General features: G+C 47.9%; 1 protein-coding gene across 1 annotated transcript in view; it reads right to left on the bottom strand.

Annotated features, from left to right (window-relative positions):
• The window catches only part of LOC308437146 (uncharacterized protein), a gene marked incomplete at its 5' end in the record, with an annotated part of 152,625 nt that extends 130,189 nt beyond the window's left edge, over positions 1 to 22,436 (bottom strand). The window contains 8 exons of the mRNA XM_080938202.1: positions 2,853 to 3,005; positions 7,431 to 7,588; positions 8,765 to 8,900; positions 9,903 to 10,097; positions 11,241 to 11,354; positions 18,065 to 18,175; positions 18,405 to 18,477; positions 22,300 to 22,436. Of these exons, the coding sequence (XP_080794328.1) occupies positions 2,853 to 3,005; positions 7,431 to 7,588; positions 8,765 to 8,900; positions 9,903 to 10,097; positions 11,241 to 11,354; positions 18,065 to 18,175; positions 18,405 to 18,477; positions 22,300 to 22,436 (1,077 nt within the window). The remainder of the gene's footprint in view (positions 1 to 2,852; positions 3,006 to 7,430; positions 7,589 to 8,764; positions 8,901 to 9,902; positions 10,098 to 11,240; positions 11,355 to 18,064; positions 18,176 to 18,404; positions 18,478 to 22,299) is intronic.
• Positions 22,437 to 23,516: the final 1,080 nt, after the last annotated feature.

Raw genomic sequence — 23,516 nt, 5'->3', positions numbered from 1 at the left:
ACTGACAACAAGACCACATATAACCACAGACAAGATGGCAAGAGGAAAACAAAGAACTTAAGCAGTGGAAACCAGAACAATGTGGCAACATCAGAACCCAGCTCTCCCACCGCAGAGAGCAGTGGATTGCCAAACACTCCAGAAAAAGAAGACTCAGACCTGAAATCATACCTCAAGATGATGATGGAGATCTTAGTGAAGAGCATGAATAACTCCCTTAAACAAGTACAGGAGGAAAACCATAAGCAAATAGAAGCTTTTAAAGAGGAAACATGAAAATCACTCAAAGAACTAGAAGAAAACACAACCAAAGAGATGAAGAAATTGAGAATAGAAATAGAAACAATAAAGAAAACACAAACAGAGACAACCCTGGAGATGGATAACCTAAAAAAGAAATCAGGAGTCACAGATGCAAGCATCTCCAACAGACTACAAGAGATGGAAGAGAGAATTTCAGGGGCTGAAGACAACATTGAAAACATAGACAAAACATTCAGAGAAGATGCAAAAACCCAAAAGCTCCTAACCCAAAATGTCCAGGAGATCCAGGATAGCACCCTCTCAGAGTATGGTACACCTGGACCTTAAATCATTATCAATCCAAGAGCTAATAATATAACTTTGTGGCAATTTTTGGTATTCAAAAATCATTATGTTTAATCTATACACACCAAGAAAACTCTGCCTGTCTCCATGTTACGTTCTGTTCTACATGTACTTTATGCTTATGGTAACTAGTAAAATTTCAATGCATACTATCAAACCTCTAAAGAATTAAGTACTGACAAAAATATATTCATATAGTGTTATGCCAAATGCCTTTAAAAATCTGTACATGTAGCTCTCTTTTTTAAAATAAAGTTGTAAGAAAAAAAAAAAAGCCCAAGGCTGCTGTCTCTCCTGCCACAGAAGGCAATGGTAAAAATTCAGTACTTGTAGCTTGGAAGAGTGTCTTTGAGAGATTCCAACCATGATAGCAGGCAGACCTGCTCAGCTTCCAGAAATGTAAAAGAGCAAAGCTACTTTGCTTATTAACTACATGCTTCATGGTACTTTGTCAAAGCAGCTTGAATAAACAAGAGCATCAAATCAGAGTTTGGTCCCCAGAGCTTATAACTACTTATAGCTCAAGTTCCAGGGAATCTGATGCCCTCTTCTGGCCTACAGTGGTACCTGCAGGCTTGTGATACACACACACACACACACACACACACACACACACACACACACACACACACACAAAATCTTTAAAAAGAGACTCCTTTCTTTCATATTACCATCAAACTTTATCAAACATGGATTCTATATTTTCAATTCTTCCTACTCATTAAAATGTATTTGTGACCCCATTGTGAATCATGGTCACTCATATACAGGCACAGAGTCGGGGGACAGTGGACACATTCCCAGCCAAGGCAGAACAAGACAACATTCTTCCTTGTGGACACTCAAAAACAGGTGCCTCTTTTGTGTGTGTGAAGCATGTTAGTGTGTTATGCACGCCTGTGTGTGTGTATATGTGTGTATGTGTGTTTCAGAGCTGTGTTCACTGTCCTTTTTGTCAGTAAAAACACTCCCTAAACAGAATCCTAAGGTGCAGGCTATGTCTTAATCCTACACTACTACCTGTGACACAGTGGGGGAGTTGTGTTACACAGACATTACTCACACAGACATCTAACTCTTCTGATCCTGATGGTTGATGTTTATAAATCAATCATATACAATAAACAGGGCATCTTTAAACAAACAAACAAACAGAATGCAATAAAACAGGACTCTGGGTTTGGGTGTGTTTCCTTTTGTTCTTTCTTTTCGTGAAATAAGGTCTCACTCTGTAGCTGGAACTACTGTATTCCAAGCTGAGCTGGAGCTCACAGTATAGCTAGGCTGCTTCTGAACTGGTGGCCATCACCCCTGCTCAGCCTCCTGAGTGCTGGGATGACAAACGTGCCACCACAGCCGGGAGGTGGTATAGTAACTTACACCTTGACTATGGGCTCTCAGGACCCTTTGGATTTCTGAATCTGCTAACCCGGTGTTTCTGGCTCTTTCTAGAGCTTGGACTGATGAGACCTAGTTGCAGTTCATGCCAACTACTGCCATAGGCTTTAATCCTGGTGGACAGGCAAAGTTTGTGAATCCCGATCTTTAGCACCAAGGGCATGGCGTGGTAAAAATCCAGTCCCAGTTTTAAACCAAAGTATTGGCTTTCCATTAATCATTTATATTTCTGGATATATGAAATATAGTGACAAACCTGTAATTCCCAGCACTTGAGAGGCCAAGGCAGGAATATGGCCATGAATTCAAGGTCAGCTTGGGCTACGGAGTAAGGCCCTCTCTCAAAAGTTTTGTGTGTGTGTGTGTGTGTGTGTGTGTGTGTGTGTGTGTTGGGGGAGGAGTTTTAGCTAAGCATAGTGGCACAAATCTGTAACCCTAGCACTAAGGAAGCTGAGGTAGAAGGGCCAGAATTGAAGGCAATCCTTGGCTACATAGTATACTGAACAAGGCCAGCCTGGGCTATTTGAAAATTCTGCCTTGTATAACAAACATCTAAAAAAAAAAAATAAGTAAATGAAAGAAGGAATAAATTCAGATTTCTTGACTACCTTCAACAAAGAGCTAAGGCAGGAAGAGAACAGAAAGGGCCCAGTGCTCGGGATGAGGTGTTTGGAGTGGTCTCCACTGACGACAGGCAGCATGGTACATAGGTACTGCAGGGCAGTTTGTTCAGGGTACTAAGAGAGCCAGAAAGGCCTGGTTCTGAAGGGTGCCTGCTCACTTGGAGGAAAGGCTTTAGCATCGCTGACCTCACCTTAGGTGACTGTCCACTGCAGCCTCCTTACCTTCACAAAGGGAACCCACGTGGCTCTCTTTTTCAGGGTGGTTGCAGGTCCTGACATAGTTGGGTTCTGCACTTTAACTCTTCCTGCCTCATAGTCCGGGAATGTCCACATCCTCTGTTGCTCCATGAAGATGCTTTGGAAGCTTTGAGAAACCTAAAGAGGATTGAGAAGAGAGAAACAGCAAGCTACAGCCACAGCGCTTCAGAAGCTGCCTGCTTTTCCAAAGTGCTCAGAGAAGCAGAGCCTGCTTTCTTCTCTCGTTGTCTACTATAAGCATGCTCTGCCTAACACTTCACTGACTCTCTGGACTCTCCTCCCTGGACAGCTGGGTGCTTGCCTGCCACGCAGCTCACCTCTGTGACCAACTCAACATCATGACTCTCATTTTTCTCTAGTTTCCTTCTTGGGCACCTGCTGAGATTTATAGATCATCTGTTCTGGAGGTTTTTCTCTTAAATTTTAATAAAAAAATGAAGAAGGGGGAGAAGAAGGGGGCTGAGGGAGAGAAGGAAGAGGAGGAAGAGGAGGAAGAGGAGGAAGAGAAGAAGAGGAGGAAGAGGAGGAAGAGGAGGAAGAGGATGAAGGAGGGGAGATTTGCTGCCCTGCTGGGTTTGGAAATAGGAGCTCACTGAGTCTTACTGACACCAGCCCAGCTCCATGTTCAGTGGAAGAGTCTGAGTGAGGGAATAAGGCGGAGAGCAATAGATCAGGACACCAACTTCCTCTTCTGGTCTTCACACACATGTGCCCAGGCCTGCACTGCACACAAATACATGCTCATCACACACATGTACAAAAAGAAAAAGGAGGGGAAAAATGAACAGCAAGAGAGAAGTGAAGCCTCAGATGAAAGTGTCTCTGATCTCTGAAAACAGCCTCCCCCTCTTCTCCTCTTCCTCCTCCTCCCTTCCCCTCCCCTTCTCTTCTTTCCCCTCCTCCCTTCCCCTCCCTCTCCTCTTCCTCCCCCTCTCCTCCTCTTCTTCCCCCTCCTCTTCCTCCTCCTCCCTTCCCCTCCCCCTTCTCTTCTTTCTCCTCCTCCCTTCCCCTCTCTCTCCTCTTCCTCCCCCTCTCCTCCTCTTCTTCCCCCTCCTCTTCCTCTCCCTTCCCTTTCCCCTCCCCCATCCTCTTCCTTCCCCTCCCCTCCTTCTCTTCCTCCCCCTCTTCACCTCTTACTCCCCTCCTCTTCCTTCCCATCCCTCTCCTCTTTCTCCCCCATCCTTTTCCTCCCCCTCTCTCCCCTCCCCCTCTTCTTTTCTCTCATCTTTTACTTTTTATTTTATGTGCACATGTGTCTTGCCTGCATGTATATTTATGCTCCACTTGTATTAGTGCTCTGGGAGGCCAGAAGAAGGTGTCAGATCTCCTGAGACTGGAGTTATAAATGGTTGTGAGCTGCCATGGTTCTGGCTGCTGAGAACCAAATTTAGGTACTTTGGGAGAGAAGCTGGGGCTCTTAACTGTGGAGCCATCTCTCCAGCCCTTACTGATCATCCTTGAAATAGCCCTGGAGGGAAACTGACTCATGAAGAGGTCTTTGTGATGACAGTCCTTGACACGGACGTCTCTGCGTGGCACAAGCTCTCATCCAGTAGAACCAGCCTCACCTCTACTGAGAGTCTGTGCCAAATGTCGGAAGCGCGTTACCACATCCACTTGTCTGTGTTTGGGGTTGGACTCTAAACATAAACAAGAAGTAAACTGGGAAGGTGTTTTTCTGAGCACATGGGGAACTGGAACTTCTGAGTGTTAAACAAACCCTGCTTTCTGCAGCCTGCCCAGCGGGTAGAGCTTAGTTGCTAACACTGAACCTAAGGGCCTGCTCCCTTCCCTTCCCACTCCTTCCAGCAGAGGCTTCAGGGCTGACTTCCTACTTCCAGCTCCTTTCTTGTCCACTGTGCTCAGCCAACGTGTACTGGGACAGTTCCACAACACCGCAGGCATCTCAATGCCGCCCCCAGGAAGGCTTGGTCACCCACCATCTCAGTATAAGCTAGTTAAAGTGAAATCAGTGTGAGCATTTGCTTCCTCTCCTGCACTAATTACACCTCAATCATTCCACGCCTGTGTGTGACTCGTAGGCACCAGTGCCGTGGACACACCCAATCGTGGCAGGGTGTTGAGAGAGATGCTAGTCTAGAGTTGAGCAGCAAAATCCTTTCTTAAGGGGCCAGACACTTAATATTTCAGCTTTTGCAAACCACGACTCTTCAGGCTTGCACTGTGATGTGAAAGCAGCCGCCGATATCACACACACAGGCACGAGGAGGCTGGCGTCTGCAGATTTGTGTTTTCACAAATCAGTGTGCTTCAGTCCTAACCCCACCTCCCCTGGTCAAGGGACTAGAAGCCAGCACTTGTGTGTGTGTGTGAGAGGGGTGTATTAGTGTATTAGTTCTTATGAACAGGATTAGGCTTTGAGAGACCTTTGCCCAGTACTGGGGAAGGCGCACGTGTGTGTGCGCGCGCGCGCGCACACACACACACACACACGTACACACATTCAAAGGTAACATCTGTGAACCAGAAAGTCTTCCCCATGTCTCAACCATCAAAACAATAAGAAACTGTTGGTATAGACACTTAGTTTGTGGCATGTTGTTTCAATAGTAGGGATGGACCATGACAGGTGACTCCCAACGGAGCTTTATTTTGGAAAAACAGGTAGTGGCCTGCAGGCTACAGTTGGCTGACCCTGACCTTGGGCCTTAAACCCAGAAACACACACACACACACACACACACACATACACGAATGCATGTATAACACACACACATGTGCATGCATGCACTAGACTGTGATTAATCATCTTGGGAACATAGCTAACATTCCTCACAGCGTTGCTCTAAGAAAACCAAAGCTGGGAACTCTTGCCATGAGTTTTGTCACTAGCCTGAGTGTGCTGGCGAGACACCAGCTAGGAATCAGAGAGGAAGCCTCCACTGAGAAAATGCCTTCCTTAGAAGGCTTGCTGTAGGCAAGTCTGTTGGGCATTTTCCTGACTAGTGACTATTAGGTCTAAAGCAGGCTACCAAAATGGCAGTATGGCTGACAACGTCCTAACGACAGTCTGGGCTCAGCTCGGGATGGACTCTGATTGGGCAAACAGGAGGATAGGCTCAGTGTTTCTCAGGGATCTTATAAGGCACATTTCAGTTTGTCCATTCTCTGCCTCCTACAGCCAAGTACCTCTGGCAGTGGAACATCTAGTTCCTGATTAACTCAAGCCTGAAAGAGATCAAAGTTCCCATGCTAGCTTCTAGACTGCTCTGGCTCACACTGCCCCCCACCGCCACCCCCAGGGCTGCTACCTATCTCCTTAAAATCCTGTCCCAGCTGCCAGTTTGCCACTCTCTGCACCAGAGACTGCATCCGCGGCTTAATCCCCAATAAACCTTTCTACCCACCGAGCGGCCTAGTTCAGTGGTTTCACTGAAACCTTGCTTACAGCGAGGACTGGTGGTCCTGGGTTCTATAAGAAAGCGAGCTGAGCAAACCACGAGGAGCAAGCCAGAAGGCAGCACCCCTCTGTGGCCTCTGCATCAGCTCCTGCCTCCAGGTTCCTGCTTTGTTTGAATGTCTGCCTTGGCTTCCCTCAGTAGACTATGATATGGAAGTGTGAGCCGGACAAACTCCCCTCCAAGTTGCTTTTAGTCCTGGTGTTTCATGACTGCAACATTATAACTAGGACACTAAGCTACATAAAATACTATCAAAAGGAGGAGGAGGGATGGGGGAAGAAGGAGGAGGAGGTGGAGGAGGAAGAGGAGGAGGAGGGGTGGGAGGCAAAAGTTACACACCATTTCATAAAAAGCCAGAGGAATGAGATCGCGCTGGGTCCAGTGAGCTTAAAGAATGTGGGTTACAGACAAAAAGCAAGATTCTGTAAATGAAGCTGGCATGGAAACAAGTCAGGTCTTCAAGGTCAGCACTCTGTCAAGTGAGCTCCTCGCCCCAGCACAGGTGCAGGGAGGGCCCTGGGAGCAGCAGCACTTAGTGGGGCCAGAGAGCTGAGAAAATGGCGACTGCCTATCCTGAGGTCATTCAAATCCACCCAGGTGAGATTTGTGCCTGATCAGGACACCCAGCTGATCATTTCTAACTTGCAAATAATCAGACTTGGGGCTGTAGATGCTTGACAACTCTCCCAGGCATGTCTGTCCAACCCCGGGTCCATTTATATCTTCTTAGCCCATACCCTCCTTCCTTTTCTCTAAAATCTACAGGGGGAAAAGCCCAGAAGGTAAAATCCCTCTGGCTTCGCTATCACCAGAAGCTCTTGCTATTCTCATGGGAAGGAAGCTCTTCCTAACTGGAAGATGGCTTATTACATTATGCGTTATTACTGTAGAAACAAGCATTCATGGAAGAAAGCAGTTTTGTGTCGTATGTGGCTGCACACTCTGGAGGTGGGGTGGGGGTTTCGGGAGTTCAAGGTTATCCTCCACCTCACAGTTACTTTGAGGCCAACCCATGCCACACAAGTTCCTGTCTCAAACAAACAAACGAACGAGGAACTTTGTGGCAAACACTGGGACTTCCCTCCAACCAGGATCTTTATAGTAAGAGAGCACTGTGTACCAAAGAGAAGAGTTCCATCTCTGCAGCCGAGTCCCTCAGCTTCTGCACGTCGTAGGGGATGTGGAAATGTGGGAGCAGAAGTGTCAGCTGAGGTTTGAGATCATCCCTGTCTGTCATGTGCTGAGGCAGGACAAACGCAGCGTCTGTTCTCTCTGGCCCTGAAAATTGTCCAAAATCAAGAGTGTGAGGCGGGAGAGACAGCAGATGGCCTTGGAGAGATTTGGAAGCAGGCCCTCTGCTGGCAGAGGACATTTTGCTCTCTCCTGACCCTGTGCCAGGCTAGCCTGAGCCTTACCAGTCTGGGCTTTCTTGCCACCCAGCTCCCAGCCCCCACCCAGCTCCCAGCCCCCACGAGCTTTCCTAGGGAAGTGCAAATGCTTCCAATGTCTCACAGCCCACAAGAGAAACCCACCAGAGCTCCTGGGAAATTTTGTATATAATGGGAATGTCACTCGAGGGCACTCAGCAGAAACCTGATCAGGCTCCTCAGTTTTCCAGAGCACAACGTAAGGGCAGAGAGGCTGAAACTGATCCTGACTACTAAATTCTCTGGCAGATGTGTAACACAAAACCTGAACCGAGCCTCAGAAATCATTTCATCTGAAAGGATTAGTAGACAACGAGCAAACCGGGGCCTAAGAAGGTGACACGCAGGACCACGGGAGGCGTGACAGAAACATATAATTTGCCTCTTAACCTGCTTAATTATAAAGATGGACACACACACACACACACACACAAAAGCATCTAAGGTCATGGCTATTGCTTTCTATCAGAAAATATTAATATCAAACTGCGACTTATTACAAAGATAGAACTTTTGGCATATAGGAAGATAATGGTACAGAACAGGCCCGGATAGTCTTACGTCAACTTGACAGAAGCCAAAGTTATTTGAAATTAGGGAACCTCAGTGGGAAAATGCCTCCATAAGATCCGGCTGTAAAACAATCTCTCTTTAGTGATTGACAGGGGAGAGCCCGCCCCCTGTGGGTGGAGCCATCCCTGGGCTGGTGGATCTGGGCTCTGTAAGAAAGCAAACTAAGTGAGCCATGAAAAGCAAGCCTATAAGCAGTGCCCCATCATGGATTCTGCGTCAGCTCCTGCTTTGAGGACCCCGCCTTGCCTGAGTTCCAGTCCTGACCTCCTTGCAATTCTGGGCAATATGGAAGTGTAAGCCAAATACACCCTCTCCTCCCCAATTTGGTGGTGTTCTGTTGCAAAAAATAGAAACCAACCTGAGTCACAGACCACGCACAAAACACAGCCTTCCACTCTACCCTGGTAAAGAAACACAGCCTTCCACTCTACCCTGGTAAAGGCCAGTGCCTCACCTGAAACCCTGGGATCCAGAGGAGGAGGTACATCATTACGGTCAGTGACACAGACGTTCCCATTTTCCTCACTAAATCCAGAGACTTGCCTCTCAGCTAGACTTAGCACGCTGGAGATGGGCAAATACTGGAGGGCCTAGAGAGACACATCCAAGAGGGCCCGGGTCAGCCCAGATTCTCCGGATGTTCCGGCCTTTTGTCGTGACAGAGGAGGAGGGGGACAAGGCTAAAATTCCAGAAACCTTCCCAGTGAGAGAGGCTGAAGCCTGGAGACACAACTGCCACCAACCAGGAGGCACTTCCGGTCCCACGGTGGTCATGGAAATGAGTGGGGAAGGCGCAGGATGAGGTGCTCAGGGTGTGAAGAGGAAGACCCAGATGTAGGAGTGCATGGTTGTGCTCTCATGTGACAGAGGAGAAGGAATTACAGACCGCAGCAGCTGGCTGGCTCTGCAGAGGGCATAGAGTTGGGTGATCACTGGGTTTCTCTGGGGGATCCTCTAACTCGACTTAGGGCATCACCCTCATAACTCTCCTCACGACATCCTGTCCTCTAGCAAGGCTGGGGACTCAACTCCCTCCTAACCCTGCTCAAGCTGTGGCGCATGCTCCACACCTGAGCTACGAAAGCTACCTTAACTATGCACTTTATTACTAGGCATAATTTTCCGTGACAGGTTCTTACTGTGTACAAGGTTAATCTTTAACCCACCGTAGATCCCAGCGTGGCCTCAGAATCAAGAATCTCCAGACACAGCCACTGGGATTAGAGAACTCCACCATGTCCAGCCTAGCTTCTGTTTCTTACCCCATCATACTGTAATAGAAATTTACTCCACCCCCACCCCCACCTTCCAACCAGCACAGGACCTGTTACTTTTTAGCAAAGGTCAGGGCTTTGCCACACGGCCCAGGACAAGCATCCTGACACTTCCTCATTACGTTCTGCCAAGTAAAAGAATGTGTCCAAATGGAGGACCGTGAATCCTAAGAAACCAACTGGAGCAAGAACTAAACGGACACAAAGCAGAACGAGAGGTTTCTCTGAAAGAGCCAAATTGACAGAGTGTTGGCTGGAAAATGTTCCCCCATGTGGGGGCACTGTGCATCCCCTTCCCCTGCACACTAAGGTTCCTACCTGCAGATAGTGGTGAATGGTCCCGAGAGCGTGCAGGTGGCACACTAACCACCTGGTGTAAATCACCAGGTCCTCCGGAGTTACGAGGTCCAGAGGGTTGGTTTTGCCCATAAGGAAGTTTTCTCTAGCAACCGAGAGTCTTTCTGCTCTCTGAACTGAGTCATTGAACTCCTGCATGATGTAGTCGATTTGTTTCTGTTTAAGAGAGATACACACACACACCATGGGCTGCTGGCAAGCCTTGTTCTCTGCAACGCTGCCTGGGGGTCGAAGAAGGAACTTTTTGCAAACCCCAGATTCTTCTACAGCTTGGATTCATTTGAGAGAGGAAGTGTCTTACTCTCCCAACTCTGAGGGACAGCAAGGTAACAGTTCGGGAGGGCATCTGGTACCAGGAGTCCCCCTCTGATCTTCCTACCTTGGCCAAGTCTACAAGAATAAAATGCACATCTCCTATGTAATTACATCAGGGCTCGTGCTTCAAAGTAGGAATCTTTTTGTGGCATTATGGTACAGACCTTTAATCCAAGCACTTGAGAACCCAAGGCAAATGGATTGATGTGACTTTGGGCCAGCCTGGGCTACACCGTGAATTCCTAGACAGCCCAGGCTATGTACTAAGCCCCTAACTCAACAACAATAACAAAAGTACGGGTCTCTGTCTTCTGTTGCTTTATGGCAGAGCACATTAGTTGTGACGTGCTTTTAGAAAGAAAGGCAGACTGCCACCTGTGTCTAGAGTCCTGGAAACTTGACCACCACATTCAAGTGGACTTGGGAGCGTGTTTGGAGGTCCCGGCTGAGGAGCACAGCCCCTTGTATGCACTTAAACAAACACTGGTCGTCTATTAGGAAGGCCTTCAACCCAGCAAGCGGCTTCAGGGTACACACATGGAGCTGTGAGGACATCAGGACCACCCGGAGCAACCAATGGGATGGCAGATATCACGGCCACACTGCCCTCTACAACAACAACAGGCGATATATAAAGAAATATAAAGATATATAAAGAAAATACATATATAAAGCCACTGGAGATGGCTCAGTGGTTACTGCACTAGGAGACCAGGGTTTCCAGCACTCACAACAGGCAGCCCCCCCATAACCCCCAGTTTTAGGGGGATCTGCTGCCCTCTTCTGGCGTCCATGAGCATTGCATACAGTGGACAAATGTACACACATAAACACAATTGAAAATGAAAATAAAATCTTTTAAAAACTACATATATCACATATACATGTGTACATACATGTACCTCATTACATGTGCATGCACATGTACTCACGCACATTCACAGATACATAATCTCCCGCAGCTTCCGCTCCCCAGCTCCCTACCTTGTAAAGAGGGTGGAGCTCTTCCATGGTCTTACTGGTCTGGCAGAGCCTCTTCCACCTCAGCATGTGCAAATATTTACTCTGGCCCAGCTGCGTAATCCTCTCTGTGTAATACTTTACCAACAACAAAAACAAGCACTTACGAGGTGATAATTACAGGAGGAAGCCCGAACGAGCAGTAAAAGCATTAATGACAGGTAAATCAAGCTGACCACTTTGAAAAACACTTTTTTTTCCCCTACAGGAACACCATCAGATGAAGTCTGGCTCAAGATCCCTCAGATGTAAAGCAAGAAGACCAAGTAGATGTGTCTAAATGTCTGGGATCTGCTGCTGAATTAGCTGATCATAAACTCCTTCATCCGTTACTGGCAGTGAGTTAGGGTATCAGAGGGTGAAAGTCGAGCTGAAATTTTGGATTAAAAAACTGAAATTATGGGTGGGAGAAATGCTTTACGGAAACCCGAGTTTCATCTCCAGACTTGTGCTAAGGAGGAAAGAAAAGGCAAAGCCAGCTGTGGTGGTACTCAGAACACCAGGGGGCAGAGACAGGGAGAATTCCAAGTGAGAAATCCTGTCTCCAAAGAATAAGGTCAACAGCACCTGAGGATTGACACCTGAGGTTTTCCTGTAGGAAACATACAAGCACACACATGTACCATGCATCCATGTACACACACACACACACACACACACACACACACACACACGCACACATACCTAAAGCTGTGAGTGAAAAAGTTCATTACAAGTAAGATTAATGGCCCAGAGAGGTGGTAAGGGTAAGGGAAGTTCTTATGTGATCGTGATCACCCCAATTTGATCCCTGAGGCCCCCGTGGAGATGGAAAATAGGAAGTAACTCAATCAATATTGTCCACCGACCTCCACATGTTCCTATACACATACATTCACGGAGTAATAATAAAAAAGAATAAAATAAGATGATGGTTTATAAAATCAGACTGGAAATCTTTCTTACAATTAAAATAAAAGCAGTAGCACATGTTTATAGTCCTAGTATTCAAGAGGCTGAGGCAGGAGAATTATGCATTTGAGGGAAGTCATACAGATATTCAGCGATAAAAATGACACTGTTTGTGAAGAAATGAGGCCGGTCACATTCTTTCATCATGAGTAGAAAATTTGACAGAATATTTGCGGCAACTGCTTTCTGGCCCCGGACAACATTGGTGCCAGGGTCCCTGAGAGACAAGAACCACACTGTCATGGCTCCCTAGAGCCGAGAACCTTATTCATGCTGCTGAGCTTCTTCTGCACAGGGAGGAGAGGAAACCGAGAGGGGACTCAGTTAAGGAGGGAGGACTTGAAATGTGAGGGGCAGAGCTGGAGAAAAGGAAGCCAGTCAGCGGCTCCAAAACCTGCTTATATCCCCACAGATCTGTGCTGTGTCCTGTGAGCAGCAGGTGACACTGCAGGACACTGTGTAAAGAAAAGCTGGCTGGGGCCACGCCCAACAACTCTAGAAGTTCCAGCCACCAGTGTGGTAGTTCCCCTGGATACCCAAGACATCCGGCGTCAGCACCAGGGTTTGATAATAAGGACAAACTATGCTAGAGTGAAGATCTGGGACCTGTGGTGGTGGCACATGCATTTAATCGCAGCACAGAGGAAGCAGAGGCAGAGGGTCCCCGAGTTCGAGGCCAGCCTGGTCTACAGAGCGAGATCCAGGACAGCCAGGGCTACACAGAGAAACCCTGTCTTGAAAAACAAAAGCAAAACAACAAGAACAACACTAAAAGCTGGGAACCTTGAAGAAACTTCACAAAATAAAGTCCTAACGGCAAACAAGGAAAAAGCCAAAGGGAACAGGCTCTTGGTCTGTATGAGGTGATATGGGATGCTGTGGTGGGCGTGCAGCTTAGGCGGTGTAAAGAGGATGCAAGCAGAATAGTAGGTTCTGGTGCTGGGGGATGAACTCAGGGATGAGTACAAGCTAAGCATGAAGTCTGACACCCAGCTACCCTTCCAGAACCCAGAAAACTCTATTTAAGGAAGCCGTGCTGTGCTGGCTGGTTCTGTGTCAACTTGACAAGAGCTGGAGTTATCACAGAGAAAGGAGCCTCAGTTGAGGAAATGCCTCCATGAGATCCAGCTGTAAGGCATTTTCTCAACTAGTGATCAAGGGGGGAGGGCCCAGCCCACTGTGGGTGGTGCCATCCCTGGGCTGGTAGACCTGGTTCTATAAGAAAGCAGGCTGAGCAAGCCAGTAAGGGACATCTCTCCATGGCCTCTGCATCAGCTCCTGCTTCCTGACCTGCTTGAGTTCCAGTCCTGACTTCCTTTGGTGATGAACAGCAATGTGGAAGTGTAAGCTGAATAAACCCTTTCCTCCCCAACTTGCTTCTTGGTCATGATGTTTGTGCAGGAATAGAAACCCTGACTAAGACACACGCTTAAAAGTTTTCAAAAAATTAAGAAACACTCTCATGCTGGTTGTCCAGGGTCACATAATATACACAAGGTCAGGGCAGCAAGAGGGAAGAAAAAGAATCTTTACTAAAGGAAAAAAGGAAAAGCAAACAGCTAAAGGTGTTTCCTAAGAAGCAAAGAGAACCAAAGACAAATGTTATGCTTACTACCAAGAAAGGCCAGAATAAAAAAGAAAAAGAAGAACGTAAGAATTAAAGAAAACTTAGAAAAGATGGAGGAAGAGGAGACGTGAAGAGGGAGAGAAGGGAAAAGGCCAGGAGAGCAGATAAAATATGGCCCTAGATATTGTTCAGCAGGACCTTCCTGCTTCCTAGAAGTCTGGCAACCAACATAGATCCAGAAGGCGTTCCATAGTGGAAACCCAACTATAGACCCCCCACCAAGGGAAATGTTCTTTACAGGCCTAGAGTGAAAGACCCAAGAAAAGCAGGGTTTTTATTGAGAGACTGGAAACCTCCCAATATAGCGAAGAGAGGTGTTGCTGTCCTGAATGCAAGTACCCACACAGTAATGCAAGAATGGCTTCCCCCGAAGAAGCCAAACTGAAGATCTCTCTGCTATCAGGAGGGGTGCCTGTGTGCGGTCTCACCTAAGCTTGTCTGACTCTGCCCCACTTTCTCAGGTTTGGAAAAATATTATGGAGTTAAGTTAGAGAAGGACCCTCCCCACCTCCCTGTCTAAGAAGTTACTTACATTTCCTGCCAGGGTTGACAGGAGCTGGGGTTTCACTAAGAAAGAAGGTCTTTCATTGCTCAATGAACAGTTAAAATAGTACTTAGGTCGGAAAGATGCTCAGCCGCAGAGATGTGTGCCACCAAGCCAAAGACCAGGGTTTGGTCCAGGACTGGTCTCTGTTGACAGGGTTTCCACCTGTCAACAGAATGAGAAATCTGGCCTGGGACCAAGGCAAATAAAGAAAACTGGGAGAAGCTAGACATTTCTTTCTGGTGAGATAATTAATTTAGCGAAACAACCACCTTTCTAGAATCTTCTGTGGTCCCCGAAAGGAGGCATGGAGTGCCAGAATACTGAGGGAAGCAGATGTGTTCAGAACTGATGGCTCATTTGAGGGTCTTACTTTAAAATGTTTGATGCCTTGTCTGATGTCTGGGGATAAAGTCTTAGCCTTTAATAACTGAGCTATCCCTCTGGCCACTCAAAATATTCACTTTTAACAGTTTTTTTTGTTTTAAATTTTTTACGTACATGAGCGTTTTGCCTGAATTTATGCCTTTGCATGGTGAGCATTGAGGACCTGAAGGCAGCAGATCCCCAGAAACTGGAGTTACAAACAGGTGTGAGCTACTGGGTACTGGGAATTGAGCCCCGGTCCTCCGTAAAAGCACTAAGTTGCTGTTAACCACTGAGCTATTTCTCCAGCCCCTAAAATGTGTCAAGTCTTCAGGACATGGAGAAATTTGACTGAAAAGGCCTTCTTTATGAGTCAGAAATCAAACCACCAAAAAAACGCTAACGCAGTCATCCGGACGGGCCTCGGGGACTATATGCATGGTTCTGAGCACATGACCACTTAGAATGGAGTGAGAAGATAAGGTCAGGCCAGGGACAGCCACACCAGGGACAGCCACTCCAGGAACAGCCACTCCATCTCCTGGAGTGCTAGGGCTTCCATACACAGTTGCTGCTGTCTGTGCTGAACAGACACAGGCAATGAAGAGAAACACCGGTGTCCATGTTTGGAGGCCTGAACCCTAACCCAGCATCTATATGTATCAGCATCATGACTGTATGATTAAAACCATACGGGTCTCCCACAGACACTGCATTTTGAAAGCTTGCTCCCCCCCGCCCCCCCAACAGCAAAGTTTAGAGGTGAGTCTTTGACAAGTGAAAGAATCAATGGGACTCTGACCTCACCAATGGATTAATCTACATATGGATTCACAAATTAGTGGCTTGGCAGGGAGGACCTTTGTTCTAAAAAACAAGCTCCCTGCTTCCTGAGCAGCCCGGAAGTGAACAGCTTTCTTCTGTCCCATCTTCCAGCAGGGGTGTTCTCCCTCACCAGACTCAGAAACAATGCAGCCACGTATGAACAGAAGTTGCTTGGAAAACCAAAAGAAGATTGTCTCTTAAACTGAATCTTCCAGGCGGCTGTCTAACGGACTAGAACTTCAGGGAACTGGAATGTGGCAAAGCCGAATTTCAATTTGCCTTGAGCTATCTTTAGCTCTGTGATTACCATTCCTTGCCCACCGCATCCGACCTAACATCTTTGTGACTGTTGGGTAAATCCTTTGGAATGTGCAAACTGACCACTAGCTTTCACCAACCGACAGGCTAAGAACGCCACAAGATAGCAACAGAGACCCCCACTTGCTGTAACCTGCCTACCTGAGACTTGCACCAGTGCATTTGAAAGTGCCTTGATTGGGGACTTTTCCTCGTTGTTTTACTATGAGAACTTTATGGAAACCGGGATTTGTGCTTCTAGGCCGTGGTCACTAGGCCGTGGTCACTAGGCCGTGGTCACACACATCAGGTTCCATAATAAATCCCACCTTGTTCCCTTTGAGGTGAGCGTTGTGAGTTGTGTACAAGTGACCCTGGAATGAAGCCTCTGATGACAAGCCAAGAGACGTGTGGAAGTAAGTAAACAATAAGTAAATAAATTCACAATCTGAAAAAGTTAAGTCTGACTCCAAGCCAAAAAAAAAAAAAAAAAAAAAAAAAAGAAAAGAAAAGAAAAGAAAAGAAAAAAGAAAAAAACTCACTATGTGTGTGTATCATAATAAAACACCTAAAAATCATTAAAAGCTTAAAACAGCCAGAGAACAGAAAATACATTGTGTTCAGAGATAGAATCCATTCAAATCACAAGAGAATAGAGTAGCATCTTTAAAACAATGAACGATAAAAGTTGTCAGTCCAGAATTCTATAACCAAGCAAAAATAGCTTTCTAAAACAAAAGAAAAAAAATAATTTTTACAAAATAACAAAACATCATGAGACTGTGTCCCTGGCAGGCGTGAACTACAGGTGACATTAAAGAAAGGTCTCCAGATGAGACAGCAGTGAATAGATGACAGAAACCCAGACTGTTCTAGAACTTTCCCCACCTTATTACTGTTGTCAGCGGAGACACTGTGACTCTTAGTTGCAGGATATTCTGTGTATCCTAGTGTTCAACCCCGTCCTTAGCCTCTGGTAACCAAACACGAGAGGCTGCCACTGTAGATGCCTGCTGTCCCCCAAATTCTGAAAATCAAGACTATGTCCAGACACAAATATCTATCATCCCCGCCCTTCCTCTCCCCCCATTTCAAACCCTGTTACACAAAAATAAGTGACCGGTGCCAGGAAAATGGAAGGAAGGAGGGAGGCAGGCAGGCAGAGAAGGAAGCAGGAAGGAAGAAAGGAAAGCAGGAAAGGAGGAGGGGAGAGAGGAGGGGAGGGAGGAGGGAGGCAGGCAGGGAAGGAAGCAGGAAGGGAGGAAGGAAAGCAGGAAAGGAGGAGGGGAGGGAGGAGGAAAGCAGGCAGGGAGAGTAGGAAAGAAGAAAGGAAGACAATTATAGAAAGAAGAAATTCTGAATGAACATCATTTCAACTTGCAAGTAGAATCTCATTTTCTTTTGTGATTAATGCTAACTGCTTAGTAAAGAGCTAATTTTTATGCACGAGGGGAAACGGCAGTGTAGATTAAATGGTCTAATAGAACTGAAGAATAAGTGAGCATTTAAAAAGTTTAAACAGTACATGAGGACACAGAGTTGAGGCACTATACAAAAGTTCAGGAGGGCCTCACTGTCCCACCGCCTAAACTCAGTGACTTTTCTATCATTTATTCCATCCCTATTATCAAGCGTGCATACGTAGTTTTATCGCAAGACGGAGTAATTCCTTTGCAAAAAGAGAAACATTTGATGGTAGAACAACAGTCTATCAAACAGCAGTCTACCATGGTTTGCTTCTCCCTTGCCCGTAGTAAGGCTGGCCGGCCTTCTTCCTCCTCCCTCCCTCCCTCCCTCCCTCCCTCCCTCCCTCCTTCTCTCCATCCCTCACTCTTATTACAATGTTACAGCAATTTTCATGCAAACTATTTTCCTACTCTGAATTATTTTCTTAAGCGAGGTTTTCGTAAATAAACGTTTTTTCCGGCCTTTGGGGGGTGGAGGTCGTCTTTCTCCTCGCAGGCAGTATTTAGGCGGACCCTTGTCCACCTCTCAGCCCAGCAAGTTTAGGCTGAACTTGGCTGTGAGAACAGAATGGTGTCCGATGAAGAGAGCATTTACACTAAGTCTGCAAATTACCCATCTCCAGAACACCTGCCCGCGGGATCTACCGAAAAGCCAGATCCCTGATACATTTCCAGTATACTCCAAGTGTGTTTTCAGATCGCAAGACCCTACCTGCAACAGAAGCAGAGGAAGGTTTTCCGGCGTATACTCTCTCCTTATGCAGCTCTCTAGCTCCCTCTTCAGGACATCTGCCTGAATAACAAGGGGCTTGGATTCTGCCACCTAAACCCAAACAAGGAATGAGTTTCAAACATCTTCAATCTACCAAATTTCAAAAGTCAAAGAATCGATTTATCTAAGGACACAATGATTTGCACTGGCTTAGCAGTGAGCGGGATGTGGGGCTGTTTTGTTCAAAAGTACCAGCTGGTTGGGGGTGGGGGGCTTTTCTTGCGGGAAAAACTCCCTAGTTAGCGAAATCAAAGGTGTTTTCCTGAAGCCCCCCACTCACCTGGAGGGTTCTCTTCAGAGCCACTTCCCGTTCACGTCTAAAGTGAGCCACATCCTTCGGGATCCGAACGGAGCTGCGGGAAGGGTTGTGCATCAGAAGCCGTGTCGTGGGAAGCTGTGATAGAGGAGGTGACCGACCTGACCCCTCTGTGACCCTTCCAACCTTTCCAGAAGGAGTTTGCCCCTGGGGCCCATTGCGGGTGTGTGAAGGCTCTTCTGTCTTTGTCAGACCTTTTTCTGATATACCTGATCTAACCCTTCCCTGGCCACTTTCTTTCTCCTCTGATTTAGCCCAGTTAGAGTACAGGGAGGGATGCTGGGGGTTATCCCCCCACTCCCCCACTCCCCCACTCCCCCCACTCCCCCACTCCCCCCACTCCCCCACTCCCCCACTCCCCCACTCCCCTTACTCCCCCACTCCCCCTACTCCCCCACTCCCCTTACTCCCCCACTCTCCCACTCCCCCACTCCCCCACTCCCCCATTCTCCCACTCATCCCGCTCCCCCCACTCCCCCACTCCCCCACTCCCCCTACTCCCCCACTCCCCTTACTCCCCCACTCCCCCACTCCCCCCACTCCCCCCACTCCCCCATTCTCCCACTCATCCCGCTCCCCCCACTCCCCCACTCCCCCACTCCCCCATTCTCCCACTCATCCCGCTCCCCCCACTCCCCCACTCCCCCACTCCCCTTACTCCCCCACTCCCCCCACTCCCCCTACTCCCCCACTCCCCCATTCTCCCACTCATCCCGCTCCCCCCACTCCCCCACTCCCCCACTCCCCCATTCTCCCACTCATCCCGCTCCCCCCACTCCCCCACTCCCCCACTTCCCCTACTCCCCCTACTCCCCCACTCCCCTTACTCCCCCACTCCCCCCACTCCCCCCACTCTCCCACTCCCCCACTCCCCCACTCCCCCACTCCCCTACTCCCCCCACTCTCCCACTCCCCACACGCCTGTATTCCTTTCAGAGGGGGAATCTTGTGTCTGACAGACAGTGTACTTATCAAACCTGGCTGTATCTTTTTAGCTGACACAGAAGACTGGCACTTCTGAAGCAAAATGTCTTTATTTGTATGTTCTTGGTGCGTGGGTGGAGGGTAGAAATGACGAACAAATATCAAATGGGAAATCCTTTAGAAAACTTTCAGCCACACTGGCTGCCTCAGGAACATGACTAGACCCTAGGACTCAGGTAGCAGCCACGGAGAAGGGGGTTCTTTCCTTAGCTTGACAACCCCAGGAGGAAGGGGTGGAACTCAGGGACAGAAGATCAGCCCTCTCCCCACGGAGCTCAGTGGGCAATGTGAGGCTTGACAGCACTAGGAATCAGCCCGACGCAGATTCCACACTTGCAAGATGGGATTTTGCAGCCGTTGGCAAAGGAGCCACTGTGGTATTTCTAAGATACACTGAGGGAGCTGGAGGAACACAGCAGTAAGCTTGGTTTGGTATCATTCGCTTGGCCCCAAGAGTCCTCAGATCATGTGCTCCCTTGTTGGAGAGTAGTCCTGTTAGATGCTTGGAGACTGGGGGAGGGGGCTGGGGAAGCTCAGTGGCTAGAGGGTGACTTGTCTTGCATGGTCAGAGCCCTCAGTTCAGTCTCCAGTACTAAGGGAAGGGAACAGAAGGAAGAAAAGGAAATACATGTTGTCACTTTGACAGCACAAATAATAGGACTGAAATGATACAGAGAAGATCATCAGGGTCACTGGACAAGGGTGGCTCAGGCCAAGTCCCCAGGGCCACAGAAGCCTAAACACCCACCTGGACACTTGGTGTCAGGCTTTTGAAGCTGGAGACAATCCACTTCTTACCTCTTTTCCTAGACCTTGATGAAGAGTGAGGGAGGAGGGAAGGATGGAGGGAGGAGGGAGAGGAGGAGGGAGAGGAAGAAGAAGATATTGAGAGTAAAATCAGCCACCAATCACGGGTATGCTGTCTGTTTTCTGGATCTACATGAAGCAGGAGAAGCAATGGTCCACAAGAAAGGGGCTCAGCTACTGACAGGAAGTCACAGCAGGTTTCCCTTGCATTCTGTCTCCTATCCTTGGCTAGGAGCCTGAGCAGTCACAGGCTTGGCTGTTCAACTGTGTCTCAAGCTATGCCATTCCTCTCAGTTAACCTCAAAGTGCCTGTGAATGACCCGAAGGAGGCCACACAGCGCAAGCCGCCAGCGCTCAGGAGATGCTGGTAGTTCAGCAAGTGTTGCTTGTGTAACATTCGCTCACGAATTCCGCGGGCAGCGTGAACACAGGACTATTGCAGGGTCCAGGGCTCAGGGCATTAAATGGAAAAAGAATGTAAGATTTTGGAAAACTTAAAGAAATTAATTGGAAAAAGGAAAGGAAGAAGAAAAGATGGGCAGAGTCACAAGGTGCCTGTGATGCGACTGTGAAGGTGTAAACCCACGTCTAGACAGACTCCGTGAGCACGTCTGTGCAGTGTTCCTTATGGGGAGATGGAGATGGGGGAGTGCAGGGCAGCAAAGCTACTCATACACAGTAGCAGCTGAGGGACCGATCTCCAAAAGGCAGAAGGGGAGGGCTGACATTCTCGGTTGTCCTCTGACCTCCAGCCTGAACTTACACACGCACACATGCAGCACATGGAGTCACGAGGAAGAGTAAGGACGAGAAGGAGAGTTTTCAGCCTGGAAGAGGAATTTCTAATGCGCTTCGCCAGGAGTGGGCATTTACTTCCATTTCCCTTGGAACTAGTACCACACCTAGAAAACAGCACCCTTTAGATTGTTTCAGACAGCTACAGGGGAGGGTGGCTTGGGGTCCCAGAAAAGTGTAGGTATCCAGGAAATTCCATCACAGTTCTCTCAAAGTCCCTTTAGAAAACTTCCTGTCACGTGGCACAGCTCAGAAGTCTTTGTCTGGTGTAAAATCTGCAATATCAGTACTTATGTCTGGGACTGGAGAGATGGCTCAGCAGTTAAGAGCACCAACTGCTCTCCCAGAGGTCCTGAGTTCAAATCCCAGCAGCCACATGGTGGCTCACAACCATCTGTAATGGGATCTGATGCCCTCTTCTGGTGTGTCTGAAGACAGTGACAGTGTATATACATAAAATAAATAAATCTTTTAAAAAATATGTCATAGTTTCCCAAATACCGTGCACTACTGAGTGATCTTATGTGGTAAGACAGCTACTTCGGCCTCATTTGCACATAAAGGATTAAGGCCAGTGATGGCCTACCTGGTCCCAAGATTCCCTTACTCCTCATCCTTGATCTACCTCAGACACCAAGGAAAGCGTATGGACTGCCTGTTCTTAAGAACCAGCTTTAGAATAAAGTCAGAATGCATGAACATATGGTCTCTTCCCCCATCACCGCCCCATGCCCCTGGCCATCCACACCATGCTTCCTCAAACCAGCAGGTTTCTATGTTAACATGGTTGTGCAGGCCTGGGCTAGAAAGACTTGGCCATCTGGTTCTCCTGCTCCTCCGAAGCAACTTGATGGCGATCAGCAGCAGGAACGACCTACAGAAGGGCCCCCGACAGAACAGTGTTTCCCAGAACCCACTACCAAGTATCTAGCATCATGTCAGCCTTTAGCGTTTGTTACATAAAAGGAAACTTTTCACTTACATAGGGAAAAAGCTTAATACTTCCCCCGTTGGTAGATAAGATGTCTCTATCCATCGTAGCTGTTCTAGACATGAAAGGCACACTCTGTGGTGCACACTGCCTTAGTAGCCAGGTCTCATCTGATCTCAGCCGTTAAGCAAGGGGGGAGACGTTGGAAACTGTTGTTGTGTGTAATTTATCTGAGCGTGACCATGACATCAACTGTTCCTGAAGCAAAAGCCATGGGCAGAGGATCATGGGGTGGGATCGGGAAGCATCGTCTCAGCAGCTCCGCCTTGACACCCAATTTACCTGAAGACCCCATTGGCTGCTCCCGGAAGGAGGCCCTGTTCTTCCAACTCATTCTTCAGCTCGTTCAGCTTCGCTGCCAGCTCCTTCTCCCACAGCAGTGTCCTTTCTGCGGAGGACAGCTTACACACGCTCTCCATGCACAGCAGTGTCCTTTCTGCGGAGGACAGCTTACACACGCTCTCCACAATCCTACCTGCTGTTTTTCTGACTCCCTGGACAAAACAAACAAACAAACAAACAAACAAACAATAAATAAATAAATAAATAAATAAAGCTCTTGTATTTTTTCTAGGGTCGGGTGGGGTTCTGCTCTTGAGTTTCGGTCTTGAGTAAACAACACAGAGTCATCAGAATATATTAATAAGCTGTAAACCTAAACTGGGTAAGTTCTGAGACTATTATAACCCAGCTAGGCCCGTAATAACCACATATATGCCCCATTACTTGCCAACTGAGTCTTGTTTCACGGGTGTCATCAGTGGGAGCCCCTAATGGTCATGTGCTCATGGCCCGTCCCCACGATCCCTCCTGCCTCATGTCAACCTCCTCTCTCCTCCTCCTAGTCCTGAGACCCCTACTCCATCCCAAGTTCCACCTTCCTCTCTCCCAAGTTGAGCCTTTCATCACCCAATCAGAGACCACATTGGTCAATACAATGCCCATGTCCAGACTGCAACCTGATCTTGGGGCCCAGAACTCAGCATCTGGATAATACACGGATCATCTTGACACAGTGCGCAGTGTGGTCATGTGTGGCGCTTCTGTGGCGCTCCTTGGGCAAGCCAGATCCAGCTGTGGGCTCTACCCTGCTCTGCATTGTCGGGCTGGGTCTCGGGAAGGCGCTGCAACTGTTTAAACTGCACATATGTATGAAGAGATAAAGTGTGGGCTGGAGTGTGTGCCACACAGTATGTGTGTAAAAGCCAGAGGGTGTCTTTGTGGAGTCAGTTTTTCTTTCCATCTGCCTTTCACATGGGTCCCAGGGAGATAGCTCAGGTTGTCAGGATGGGCAGCAACACCGTCATCCACTGACCCATCTCAACATCCCCACGCCCCCACTTCTGCAATGGATGGATCGGCAGGATAAGATGTCATTTCTGATACAATTATTGTTTAGTGCACAGCAGGGATATGTGGAGCAGAGTCCCTAGTGGCCACACATCTTTGTTCAACTGGGCTGGTCTTCAAGAATGTCTGCTCGGGCTTTGACTGCGGAG

The sequence above is a fragment of the Micromys minutus genome, assembly GCF_963924665.1.
Source record: "Micromys minutus genome assembly, chromosome: 25".
Taxonomy (NCBI): domain Eukaryota; kingdom Metazoa; phylum Chordata; class Mammalia; order Rodentia; family Muridae; genus Micromys; species Micromys minutus.
This window is presented reverse-complemented; position numbering and strand designations above follow the sequence as displayed.